Source organism: Charadrius vociferus, unplaced genomic scaffold (assembly GCF_000708025.1).
Source record: "Charadrius vociferus isolate BGI_N301 unplaced genomic scaffold, ASM70802v2 scaffold65, whole genome shotgun sequence".
NCBI lineage: Eukaryota > Metazoa > Chordata > Aves > Charadriiformes > Charadriidae > Charadrius > Charadrius vociferus.
Genome location: NW_009649293.1, coordinates 7,067,077 through 7,080,761, shown reverse-complemented (window position 1 = coordinate 7,080,761; position 13,685 = coordinate 7,067,077). Strand labels below are relative to the sequence as shown.

Below are 13,685 nucleotides of genomic sequence, written 5' to 3'. Positions count from 1 at the left end.
AGCTAGAATAGCAGCTCTCTTATTATGTTAATGTGCCTCAGGAGTTAATGGACAGATTTTGCAAAGGCTGAGTTGAGGACCTGATGTTATATTACTGTGTCTTGACATAAGCTGGAACGTTCATTGTAGAAGGTATTGCTGTTTGTGTTTTCAGGATAGAGCTCTAAACATGGTGTTCTGAAACCCACTGCTTAAAATTGTGTGGGGTTTCTTTTTGTTTTCTCCTGCTGCAGGTGTGATGGACAGGTAGCAGAAGATTTCACTTTAATATCAGGGAATCAGAATGACCGAGTGCTTCCTGCCTCCCACTAGCAGCCCCAGTGAACACCGTCGGGTAGAACACAGTGGGGGTCTTGCTCGTACTCCCAGCTCTGAAGAAATAAGTCCTACAAAATTCCCTGGATTGTACCGCACCGGTGAGCCTTCACCACCTCACGACAGCTTGCATGAGCCTCCAGATATAGTATCTGATGATGAAAAGGAGCATGGGAAGAAGAAAGGAAAATTTAAGAAGAAAGAAAAAAGAAGTGAGTAGGGAACTTCTCTTATTTCATGCTTATAATTTCTCTTTCTCTCTTTCTTTCTCTCTCTCTCTCAAAATTGCTTAACATTCCCAGTAGAACTTGTTTAGGTGTGAAGGAAGGTAACTCATACAAACAGGCTTTGTGCAATACCTGTTTCTCTTCCATAAAAACCCACACCTTAACCAAAAATTGGATTTGTTTTCTGTTGTGCAGATACAGGTGCCAAACCCGTGCCCAGAATTACTAATAAACATGTTTACCCTGAACCTTTAACGATTATTTGGTAATTGCATGGCATGGAGTTCTTCTAATCTTATTATCCGTTCACATTCTAAGTGGAGGTTTCCAAGTGTATTTCCAAATAGATGCTTTTTGAAATTGTAACTGCGGTGCTAGCTAAAATAAAACTGTAAGTTTGACCTGAATTTTATACTTTTAAATTTGGAAGAGTCAGTTTCAACAGCTTTGACCCTTTTCCCTTATGTCTCCCATATTCAGAGTTTGCTATTGTGTACCATCTCAAGTTTTTCTGTGCACGCTGCACCATTATCTGAGGAGTAATAAAATCCCTGTCCTTTTTTTCTGTGGCTTCTCAGTTTAGTCTGATCATGCAGTTTCCTCCATCAGTGCCTAAGTACTATTGCAGAGTTCAAAAATGTGCAAGCCAACATCAGGATCTGAATTTACTAGAACTGACAGAGTAAAGGTTGGAAGAAAGTAAAGCTTTGACTATAGAATCCATTCTGTGTCAGTGTATGAGTGTCCAGAACAGCAGTTCTCATTTAAAAAGTGTAGCCCTACTCCAAAACAACAGAAGAGAAATCTTACTTCCCACCTTTAGATTTGTGCAGAAAATTTGGAAATATGAAATAGTTTTTATTCAATAGAGTGGTTCTACATATTCTGAAAGAACAAAGCACTTGAAAATACTGAGCTGATACTCAACACTCTTAGTACCAGAAAGATCCTTTACTGTCCAAGGCTCTGAAACCTGAATATCACAGCCCCAATGTTAGTACTTTTTTAACTGACATTTGTTTTAGCAAAATATTGAAATAGTGTTCATCTTCTACAATGTCTGTGTCTCTGATGCCTGGAAGTTCTGTATGCCAGTGTACATTGCCGCTTCTTATATGTGAAATTTAGAAGATTAAAACCAACGAGACGGCACATGGTATTCTGGCATGTTAGGATGAATATGGTGACTATTTGTAATACACATGCACATATTTAAATGATTACTCTTCAAGAATTTGCTGCCACTGCACTGCTTTTAATCAAACCTGTTTCCCGGAATGCAGGATTTGTTTCTACCACATTTTAGAAGGACTATTGTTATTAACTAAAGACTGTGTGCATAAAGGATACTGCAACTCAAAAATACATTATCCTCCAGTTAAAACCAATAGTTTAAATTCCTGCAGGTCTTAAGAAAACTGATTCTTTAGTTTTTTTCCTAATGTAAACATTAACCTAATAAAGAATATTGGATTGGTGATGAAAATTCAAGCTATTAGTAGCTGTTTTTTTTCTTCTTTGCAAATCAGCTTTCTGCTGTAACTCTGGATTAGACACCTCTAAATTTGGAATTGTTAGAGGTCAGCATTATACAAAATGTGGGTTTCTTTGTGGTGTAATTCTGCATGTCTCATGGTGATACTCTAACTGAAGCTTGACGAGAAAAAATGCTGCTTTAGCAAACACGTGCAGGTCTGTGCACATTAGCACTGTAACGGCTTTCTTCCACAAGTGGTTACAGCACATTTTATAGCTGATGTAAAGCCATTTTTGTTACTTAAAAGAAGCTTTAAAGGTATGAAAAATCCTCAAAAACGCAAAAATGCAAACTGTAGGAAGAATCAAATTACCTCTTGCAGCTGTAATATAAAAAGCATTCAGTATTTCTTAGCTCTAATACAAGTATGTCATATAATTACCAGGTAGGTATAAGGACAAGTTACATACAAAGCTTTCAGTAGCTCTCGTACAGTCCAGAAATGGTTGTTATTGTAAATATACCCTGAACAGACATTTTATGTAAATTACAAGGGCTCTTTACAGTTGCTTAACATGGTTGATTTTAAGATTTCCCCTTCCAGCTTTGCCTTTTGTTATTCCTTCTGTACTTTTTATTCTTCAGTATCTTCGACCTTTTAAATTCTATTACATGTGTTCAAATGGGGTTGGTTTTTTTCCTCCTTTTCTGGCCCGCTGCTCTGATTTTGGACAATACAGAACCTGCTATGGTCATGTAATTTGGGTTTTTAACACATATAATTGAGCATTTCGATGAGAAAAAGACAAGTGTTGATATTAAATTATAACAGAGTGAATGTTTGTTGAACTTACAATATTAGTGAATTAATGACAAGGTCATCCAAATCCCTAAACATGTCAGTGGCAGTAACTTCATAATACACAGCAATTATCCTGGGGGAGAAGTTTTAAATATTTTTGGAGGTGATAGAAAATTAAATGGAATATTGTTTTTTTTACATGGAATGACAACTATTGGAAAAAAGTTTCAGCCACAGATTTCTATTCTCCATTCCTCTGTGATAGTGTGAGTGTTGGTTAGCTGCAGAGTGAGTTAGATTAGGGGACTTCTTAGGGGTTAAAATTACTTTTCTTTTTACTGGGATAGTTTTAACTCAGATTTGTTTCCTGACTCAAAGCAACCTTTGTCCATGCAAGAACTTTTGCTATGGCAGCATGCAAGCAAAACCAAATTTATTTTTAAAGCAGTAATGTTTTATATGACACGGTGACCAGAGTAATTGATATTTTTTTTTTTAAATAGTTACCCTTCTGTCAGTAATCACGTTGATAAAAATAATAAAATACGCAATTCCTTGCAAAAGACATAGGTTATAAGTAAGACTTAAAAAGAAAAAGCTATTCTACCAATTAGAATTTCTGTAGATAGAGAGTTTTATGTAGTAGACCTTACTCTGCTTATATGTTTTACTTCTGCGATTGATACCATTGGACTGGATGGGTTCGATATGCAGCTAGGATTTTTTTGTTTAGAATAATTTTCGGTTTTTATATAATTCTTGGGAAAATGGAGAATTGGTTGAATTGTAAACTAAGCTGTCTTGTGAAAGGACAGTAGTATTATTGGCGTGAACTCTTCTGAAATTTTCAGGAAATATTTTTGAAGACCAAATCCCTAATGTGTTGGGCAGGGGCCTCCTACATGTTCTTTTGAGATGTAGATGAGGGCTGAAATATTGCTATTGTTAACTTGGGGACCTGTTGCGAACAATCTTTGGTCCAAATTAGGTGTTAACCTTTATCTTCTTCCTCTGAGTTGAGGTTCTAGCAATCTGCAACTCTCTGCTAGGTACCACCAGGTGGAAGATACCAGCTTATTCTCTCTTCCATCATCTTAAGCGATTTTTCTCCAAAGTAATTTCTGCTCAGGAATGTGGACATCCAGCAACCATACAAAAGCTCAAATAGTATTCCCAACTGAGCAACGACATGATAAGTTGTCTCTGTGCTTATGATCCTTCATTTCTGTGCAGAGTTCTAATGGAGATGGATTACATGGCAGTGGTGGATACCACGTGTTTACAGGGGGAGGTCATCCTACAAATAACCAAGTAGCCCCTATTGCAAACAAAACGTTACTTATGCTGATCTGGTGTGTGGAGAAGCTCTGAATACAGTTTCCAGATCTACAGAATAAGTTGTTACTGGAATTTTCTACCCATGATAAACATTAGAGGCTCTTCATATCAAGGTGTGTCTTTCTGTGTTGCTACATCCTATTCTACTGACAAATTACTAAGTGTGTCTATATACCACTGTGTATTTATTTAGCAAAGTACCATTTGCAAACAATTTAAAACTCTGCCTTTCAATGCCAGTAATTAGTTTAAATCAAAATAAAGGAAAGCAGATTTCCTATTTCAACTTCATTTGCTCTCCTTGCGTAGTGCTGCGCAGTAACCTGAATGCAGAATTTGTTTGGGAGCACTGTGCTCACATCAGTGAGCTGAATGTATATTAAAAGCAAACTGATCTAATTGAAAGTTGGGTAGTAAGTGTTGGTAGTGTCTGTAAGTTTGAAGTTTCTATTAATAATAATACATCTTGTGGGTGAAGACAGGAAAGAAAAGCCATCTACCCAAGTTCATTATGCATCCATGTGTGTCTTCGAGTTTTATTTAGAAATGATGTACAAGTTAATGGCAATCCCTCTGACAAATTGAAATTAGGTAACTAATGCTAGCATTGCATATCAGTCTGTATAGTCATATTTGACCTACTAATTCTTCCATATGTAAAAGCTATTTATGTTTTCTTTCAGTGAATTAATTACAGATGCATGCAAATTTCCTCAGGGAGCCAAAGTCAGATGTAGAGGTATAAATTTCTTAAAAACTTATCAGAGACCTGATGCTCAAAATGTATCTTGTGGTAGGTTCGATAAGTGGCAGTTCTACGTAATGCAACCCTTTTTGTTAACAGTAAATACTATAGCATGAATTTATAGCTTCATTGTGAGAGTGCAGGAGAAGTATTACCAAGTATGCAGATTGATAGAAACAGTGGCCTCGCTGCATGACAAAGCTTTTAAGCCTGTTAGGTTTTTCTAGAGTAACACTGGAAATATTTTTTTTACTATTTTTAAGAGAGGCTTTCATAATTTTCAGTGAGGTAAGGGCTATGCTTGCAGCATCACGTTTAAAATAACTGCAGTGAAGGTATGCTTGTGGAAGATCTAACAAAGCCTGAGCAAGGAACTGGCAGATAGTCCAGTCATTATGCCAGTGAAATTGAAATATTTATTAAATTAGTACTTTTCTCATACAGGTGCAGGAAAATGTCATTGGCATACATTAGAGTGATGGGAAAATACAGACTATTAGTACTAGAAGTCTTGAGGAAACAGTGAACAGAAATACCAGTTTACTAACAGTGGGTAATACTTATTTCCACATTTAAAATGATGTGATTTGTCAAGTGCTTTTGATAATTTTTCTTCTGTATAAATCTAGGTTGTTTATATTTCAACATACTGTATCACTGGTGAAAGAGATACAGTAATTTTATTACCAGAAGTATGGTTAAGAAAATTGGGCTACTCTGAGAAACATACAAAGCCCCTCTTGGTATGCATGGGGATTCTCTGGGAATCTGTAATTAGTCTATATTTCTAAACTTTGTTGACTTACGTTACTGAGACGAATTAAAATAAGCTGGTTTTGTATTTAACTTGCTCCTTCATGTCTTCTCATGAAGTCAAGAAATACCAGTTTCAGTAATGTGCTATTGCAGGTGTTACATTACCACAGGTCTAGAAAAGCACCGAGGTTTGCATTGCAACATGGAGTTTTAAGAGGTGTAAGGCAGGTGCTCTGCCACCGACCTCCAAGCTTGGGTCCCCTCTGCGCACCGAGAGGGTGCGCTGACGCTGTTCCTCACATCTGGGGGGGAACTCTGCTGTTCTCCTGGGAGCTGTTACAGCTACCCAGCAGGAAGGATGGAGGGCAGATTGTTCTGGGCTCTGGTGAAGATCTGGCTTTCTCTTTGGAAATTGCATCTGCGAACCTCGTCTTCAAACTCAGTGCCACCCCCATCTCATTCTCGCAAAACACAATGGTGATATGTGCCCCTCCTTTGTCCCGTAGCTGGTGCATCAGCCGTTCTTGCGGTATCAGAGTGAGATTTGAATCCTTAGTTTATGCGCTGCAGATTTCCTTACCCATTTCTCATTTTAGTTTACGAAGAGAGTGAATGATGATATAGCCAGTAAACCAGGAGGATGAGACCTGGTTGCTGGTTGTCCTCCAGTTAACACTTGCGTTTTTATATTAAAATTCACTTGGACAGGCACAGTGCTACGCTCTTGCTCCGTCTTCTGTGAAAGTGCATGTTTGGTAGTCCTAGCGAAGACTCCAGGAAGGGAAGGGTGAGCTGGTCAAACAATTGTAATTATTTTATGGCAGTTCCGTGCTTTAATACATTTCTTATATTTATTTGACTATTAAAAGTTACCTTTTATGGAGCAGCCAAGGAGGCTTCAAAATACAGACAGCTCCTTGGATGTGCTGAAATAATGCTGAAAAACTCTGCAGCTTAATATGGTTTAGAATTGGAAGATTAAAAGACTGAATATCCCCTGGTTCTTTTGCACAAGATCTTTCACCTGTAAAAATTACAGCCTATAATCTCGCCCATGATGCGCTCTGTTATAATCTAAGGGGGTAATTTTTCACCACCCAAAAATATTCATGCAGGAAGAGCACTTGGCTGTGGGTGTGCTTCCTCACTCGGGCAGAGGCACTGCCTGTAGGTAGTGGAAGAGCCTCAGAGGCTCTGTATAATGGGGGCTTCGCGCTGAAGCGAGAGCTTGGGGCAACCTGGCTGGTGCAAATGTCTTCTTTGCTGACCAGTTTCAGGCTTACTTTTCTTATATGGGGTACTGCCTATGTAAAATCACAATTCATTGACTTGGAAGTTGTGTTGGGTTTGGTTGTGGGTTGGTTTTTAGTTGGGGTTTGGGTGGTTGTTTTGTTTTTTTTTTTTGTAATCCACCTTTAAAGATTTCCTTGTTCTTGCCTGAAGGATAGGCAGGGCTAACTGCAGAGGCGTACTTAGTAAAAGCACTGGTGCGCATTTTAGACGGCACTTGGTGTTCTGCTGCTGAAACAGCGTACTCCGCCCATGGACTTGTTTGAAGCTCTCGCATACGCTTTTAAAGGCAAATAGGTAACTTCACTGACAGGTATTGTGCTAGTGTTACTGGAATTGTTTTATTCATCTAGTGGAAAAGTAAGTGTGCTTGGGCTTTTTTTTTTTTATTATTTTTTGGGGGGGTATTTTATTTGAGGCTGAAACTTTATTAACTTCATGCTTATCTTAAAATTCATAATATTCTGGAAAGGGACTGGGAAGTTAAGTGGCTGAAGTTTAGTTTGTTCTTAATAGAAGTTTGTTAGATTTATGTGTATGTAGTAGATGATCCTTAACAGCGACTTTTATACTGTTGATTACAGGAACATAGAGAAGTTGCCAGACAGTTGTTTTTATTTTGCATTTCCTTGACTATTAGATGGGAAGCTAGCCCATAAGATGGACATTGCCATTATGAGTAAGTATATAAAGTATTAATTGTTTAGATCGTTCAGGAGCTGTGTGGCTTATCTTTGATGTGATTACGCAACCTTGATTTAATCCTCGTCCCCTTAATTGTGTAACAACTGAAGAAAACCTTCTGAAGAGTCAGGCAGGTGCTATTTTTTAATTCATGTTGCTGCTTCTCTTTCCTCTTTACATACTACTTCTTGTTCTCTCCCTGTTATAATATGTTACTAAACAGACTTACAGCTGTCCTCTTGCCTTCTCCTCCTTTGCCTAATAGCGGAAGGTTATGCTGCATTTCAAGAGGACAGTTCCGGTGATGAAGCTGAAAGTCCTTCAAAGTTGAAGCGGTCCAAGGGAATACATGTCTTCAAGAAACCCAGCTTTTCCAAAAAAAAGGAAAAGGATTTTAAAATAAAAGAGAAACCCAAAGATGAAAAACACAAGGAAGACAAACATAAGGAAGACAAACATAAAGAGAAGAAGTCAAAAGACTTAACTGCAGCAGATGTTGTAAAACAGTGGAAAGAGAAGAAGAAAAAGAAAAAGCCAATTCAGGAGACAGAGATACCTCAAGTGGATGTTCCAAGTCACAGACCCGTGTTTGGCATTCCTTTGTCTGATGCGGTAGACAGGACCATGATGTATGATGGCATCCGCCTGCCAGCAGTTTTCCGTGAATGTATAGATTATGTAGAGAAGTATGGCATGAAATGTGAAGGCATCTACAGAGTTTCAGGTACTCTGAGCACATTGACATGCAGGTTCCTAAGGTCTTTACTTGCAATTTTCGTCTTATTTTACCATTTTCAATACCTAGAGACTCTGTTTAGAGCTGCATTGATTTCAGTTATCCAGAAGATAATCAGGTAGCTAAAGTTAAGCAAACCCATGTGTCTGAAGTACAAGAGAAGTTGCTAATATGGTGGTACTGCTTAATGGCAGTAAAAACACATTTGTTTTAGTCTTTTGTGATAGGATGGTAATGATGAATAAAACGTGGTAGTATGGCCAGCTTGTATTTTTTACCTCTGCATTAGAAACACACCACTAGTTGATTGCAAAAGCAAAGATGAGATACAACCATTTAATTACTTAAGCTTCCCACTAAGTTGCTTTTTCCGGTTACTTCCGTTGTATGATTATTTTTTTTCTTAAAGACTTCTTTTCTTTTAACAAATACCCTAATAAGCAGAAAATACAAGTTTTGGTATTTAAGCCTAGCAACAGCAGGCTAATTAACCATGCTAGTTGCGTAACACCAGCTTACATAAATGAAAGATCAGTTTTAGTCACATTAAACAAAACAGTTCCTTTATTTGTGAACTGCCTCTGCGATATAACTCGTGTAAGTATGTCTGTGGGGATGTTTAAGGGAGCAAGAACAAGTGAGAAAAGGAATTTGAGGAAGAGCATTTGAAACAAGTTGCCTAGCACTGTAAAACAGTAATCAAATGATTTTAAAGGCTTCATTAAGCTGTCTTCATGCTGTCGATCTGCATGGTATTTGGTAGGCGTGCATAAACACCGTAGCAGCTTAAGCAGTTTCTTCGTCTTTCCTATTGGAACATTCTGGTTGCGTGTTTTTTCAAGACACGATGTGTTGGGAATTTTCACAGAAGGAGGTGTGTTTTCCATAAATCATTTTTGATGTTTGTACTTTCTAGGTGTTCTCCAGTGCAATAGCACCCTCTTGTGTGTGACAGATTGTTTAAACTGAGAGCTTAGAGGGACAATCGCAGTGCCTTAACGACCTACCTACCAGTCGTTGTGATGACTAACTTGGACATGAAACTGGGCATATTTTACCCGGCATTTACCCTGGGCTGAGTGCACCCAGTTTTGCTTATTGTGTATGAGCCAAGCCATGGCAGTGCATTAAGTCGGTGTAACTCAAGTGGGTGTTTGAGCTTTAAGAATTAAATATCCCCAGGTTTGGGAAGATTGGAATGTCACTGAGTTACAAAAACAACCTTACAGAAAGTCTTGACTGGCTTGAATAATTATGTGAACACGCTTTTATTCCTGCGGTGCCTCAAATCAAGAATCCTGTGTGAGATTCCTCCACTGAGGAGGGCCAGCTGGAAAGCTGGAAACTAAAAAGTGTGGGGTTTGTTTTGACAGAGGAAAGCTGTTATAGGTAGAACTTGTTGCACAGTATTTGAGTTGATAACATATTTGCTACTTGGCTTAGGGCTGTATAACTGAACAGCCAGAAAGATGCTGAATGCAAATACACAATTGATCTCATGTTCCCCTACCCTTCCTCACCCTGTTTTATGTTCCTTGATGCAAGGGAATGCTGGTGCCAGTTCCGATTCAGAGCTTTGGCAGTGCTGTCTTTTTGCTTCATAGTAGTAGTCAGTGCTTTTAGAAGCAGTGATCAATGATCACGTAATTTTGACTCATGATTTTAACTTTGTTACACGTGGATAACTTTCAAAAGGTATTCCTCAATTAGCTTAAATTGTAAGGAGAGGTGAAATACATGCATCTGAAAAAAAAAAAAAGTTTAAATATAACTATTACACGTTTACAGTTGAAGATTTCTCTTAATTCTTGATCTAAATATTTTAAGGCATAAAATCAAAAGTTGATGAGCTAAAAGCAGCCTATGATCGAGAAGAATCTCCCAACCTGGAAGAATACGAGCCCAATACGGTAGCCAGCTTGCTGAAACAGTACCTACGAGAACTGCCTGAAAATTTGCTTACCAAAGAGCTAATGCCCCGCTTTGAAGATGCTTGTGGAAAGAGCACAGAAGCTGAGAAAGTTCAGGAGTGTCAGAGGTTGCTGAAAGAGTTGCCAGAGTGTAACCATCTCCTGATTTCTTGGCTGATTGTGCATATGGACCATGTTATTGCAAAGGAACTGGAAACAAAAATGAACATCCAGAATATTTCTATAGTGCTCAGCCCTACTGTCCAGGTACGTGCACCACACAGCAAGCCTTAGGGCAGAACTTCAGCCCAAGAAAGACTTCTTTGTAGGAATTCTCTTGCAGCCGGGAATTACGTATTGCCCGATACAGTTAAGCTAAATTACATCTTCCCTTTGTACCTCGGGAACCTAAAATGCTGGGAAAGGGGGAACAAAAGACGTTCTGAATGTGAGCTTGCATGTTATGGGTTTGGTATTTGGGTTATTATGAGAGCATTACAAAGGCTGCTGTCGGGGTTTTAATTCTGTTGTGAACAAAGTAATTTAATGTTGAATTCGTCCAATAATTCATGCAGATACACAATTTCTGTGGGCTTGTGATTCAATCAGTGAAGACTGTATTGTTGCCTAATTTCAATACCAAGGCAATGAACCCTGTGTCCTGCAAACAGACCTTCCTGGTGCAGTAATGCCTTGGGTATAATGGCTTTGGTGTCGGCAGTCACATAGCTGGGGAAAAGAACTGACTTAGTTTTCCAGTAAGATTTTGTGGTTTCTGGATTGGTTAATTCCTTAATAAACATCTTGGAAATATTTAATTTAAATACAGCTCAGAATTAATGCTGTGCATAATGGAAACATGGCATTATTGGGTGTGTGTCTTCTAGAAGAAAACCCACACTTAAGAAAAGTTTGGCTTTATAATTAAGAGTCTAGGTGGAGGCCCGGTAGCAAAAGGGCTGGGTGTTATTCTTGGCTATTTTGCTGTGCCAGACACTTTCTAGCTAACAAAAGTAACAATTAATATAAAACAAAACAGGCCCAATCATGTTTTGTTGTTAAGTAGATTTTAGCAAGTAAAATGCAGGTGGTGACTGAACTCTAAACTTAATCTCAGGATAATTTTTTTTCATTTTAATGGAAGATATAGTATCAAAATAAATATTTGCTTCTGTCTCATGTTGAAACAAGGAATAATACGGTAGCATCTCCTTTCAAATTACTTTTTCTACTATATTAAATCATCCAAGAGAGAAGTTGTAGAAAATAGTTACAGCTCAGGGGAGGAGAGAGAAGGTAGCCAGCAACCAAACATAGTGCAGGATGGTTCATGTTCCCTTTTGCCTATTGTTACCACCAACTACCTTTAGATGAGTAAAAGATTGATTTAATACATTTCTGTATCTACCAGTGATGGAAATAATTGTGGTAGGTTAAGACATGTGAAAAGTCTGAGTTTAGCGTGAAAATGCCTCAGATACACATGTAAGAGAAACAGAGAAGTGATTGCTTGACGTCAGCACTGGGACGTTTAAAGTATCATTTTTAATCCAGATTTTAATCTCTTTAGACAAACTAACACCACTAGAAAGGCATCCTAAAGGCTGTTCTGTTTCTGGAGAAAGATTCTATGCTTCGCACATAAAGATGATGTGAATAAATCAGCTTAATCAATATTTTGTGTGTCCTTTCTTTGCAGATCAGCAACCGTGTCCTGTATGTATTTTTTACACATGTCCAAGAGTTCTTTGGGAATGTGACCCTAAAGCAGGCGACAAAACCTCTTCGCTGGTCAAATATGGCAACAATGCCAGCACTTCCAGAAACACAAGAAAGCATCAAAGAAGAAATCAGGCGACAGGTTGGCAGTTAGTTTAGTGTTTTTCTGTTTATCTTTTCCCCGGCTTTTGTACATTCAGTAGTAAGGTCTCATAAGCTTGTAACATGCTCTATAATTCTATCACAATCTTCCTGTCAGTGGAGACCACTGGAAAGAGATTGGTGATATTCTTTCCCATTTCATGTGCGGAAAGTTGTTAGTAGTTTTTCTTGTGATAATTATAGCTGTATCTCTTGTGGATTGCTTTGCTGTATAGTTGAATGCTTTTATGGTGGGAGGAAGGTTAGGAGAACATGTTAAAGAGCGTGGTTTCTTTAATACTGCTCTTCAGCTACTTCTAGATTGCGTGCTGAATGTCTGTTAACGCTTGTTGTTGGCCAACATGTCAAGCATTGAAAACCAGAACTCCAAGCCTGCTGCCACAAAGCCAAAAAGATTTTTCTTTTCAGTTTCCCCTGCTATGATATATTAAAGACACAAATTTCTTTGGAAATATTTCTAGGAGTTCCTACTGAACTGTTTACACAGAGACTTGCAGGCAGGGATAAAAGACTTGTCCAAAGAAGAGAGACTCTGGGAGGTGCAAAGAATTTTAACAGCTCTTAAGAGGAAACTACGAGAAGCAAAGAGACAGGTGGGTAACTTTTCTGTTTATTGGCCAGACTTCTAAATCATGGATCCCTAATTTGTGACAATGCAGAGGCACGCTTTTTACTGCAGATTTTTTTACTGCACCATCTCTTTACTGCAGATTCTTTCATCTTAATTTGATATGGCTGAGGAGCAATTTCATTTTCTGGTTAGCTGGCTCTCCCTAGGGACAGCAAGATCTTCACGCTCCTTCACAGCTGTTAAGAAAAACAAAATATGTGTGATTAAATACTTAGTGTTTGACAGAGCATGTATTCATTACAAAACGGTGTGTCCTGGAGTACCAAGAGGAATTACTGGAAGACTTAAGGTTAACAAACTTCAGAAGCTGCTTTTTTTTTTTTAACTGTCATATCTCCCAGGGAAGGGACAGACCTTACAGAATATTTTCAAGACAATGGGGATGGTGATTCTAAATTTGGAAAATAATACCTTCAAAAAATCTTTTTTACAGTGAATAGAGTGAGTGGGGAAGCTGTCCTTTTGAAAGTTATTCTCTTCCTCTGGCAGGAGTGTGAAACAAAGATTGCACAAGAAATTGCTAGCCTTTCAAAGGAGGATGTCTCCAAAGAAGAAATGAATGAGAACGAAGAAGTTATAAATATTCTGCTCGCACAGGTAGATGGCAGGCACTTCCCTGTTTGTCTGCTGCTATCTTCTTGTTCCGCATCTTTCAGAAACATTAAACGCTTTTTTGTTCCTTTTCGTGGAACGGGAAATTGAAGGCTGAAAGGGGTCTCTCTGTCCATTCGAACACAAGGCTTTGTTTTAACCGTAAGTAAAGTAGGGGAGGAATGCTGACTGCAGGAGTAAACCCAAAGCTGAGTAGACTCTTGTTAACAGCAGAAAGGAAGGAGACACCGTGCAACAACAAAAAAAGTAGCCTTTGTTGTTAACGTACTTAGAAAGCACTT

General features: G+C 38.4%; 1 protein-coding gene across 1 annotated transcript in view; it reads left to right on the top strand.

The window, feature by feature from the left end:
• The first annotated feature begins 233 nt into the window (after positions 1–233).
• Positions 234–13,685, top strand: part of RALBP1 (ralA binding protein 1) — a 15,399-nt gene continuing 1,947 nt past the window's right edge. The window contains exons 1-6 of the mRNA XM_009889071.1: positions 234–527; positions 7,900–8,358; positions 10,198–10,547; positions 11,980–12,141; positions 12,623–12,754; positions 13,282–13,389. Coding sequence (XP_009887373.1) covers positions 284–527; positions 7,900–8,358; positions 10,198–10,547; positions 11,980–12,141; positions 12,623–12,754; positions 13,282–13,389 — 1,455 coding nt within the window. The 5' untranslated portion in view covers positions 234–283. The remainder of the gene's footprint in view (positions 528–7,899; positions 8,359–10,197; positions 10,548–11,979; positions 12,142–12,622; positions 12,755–13,281; positions 13,390–13,685) is intronic.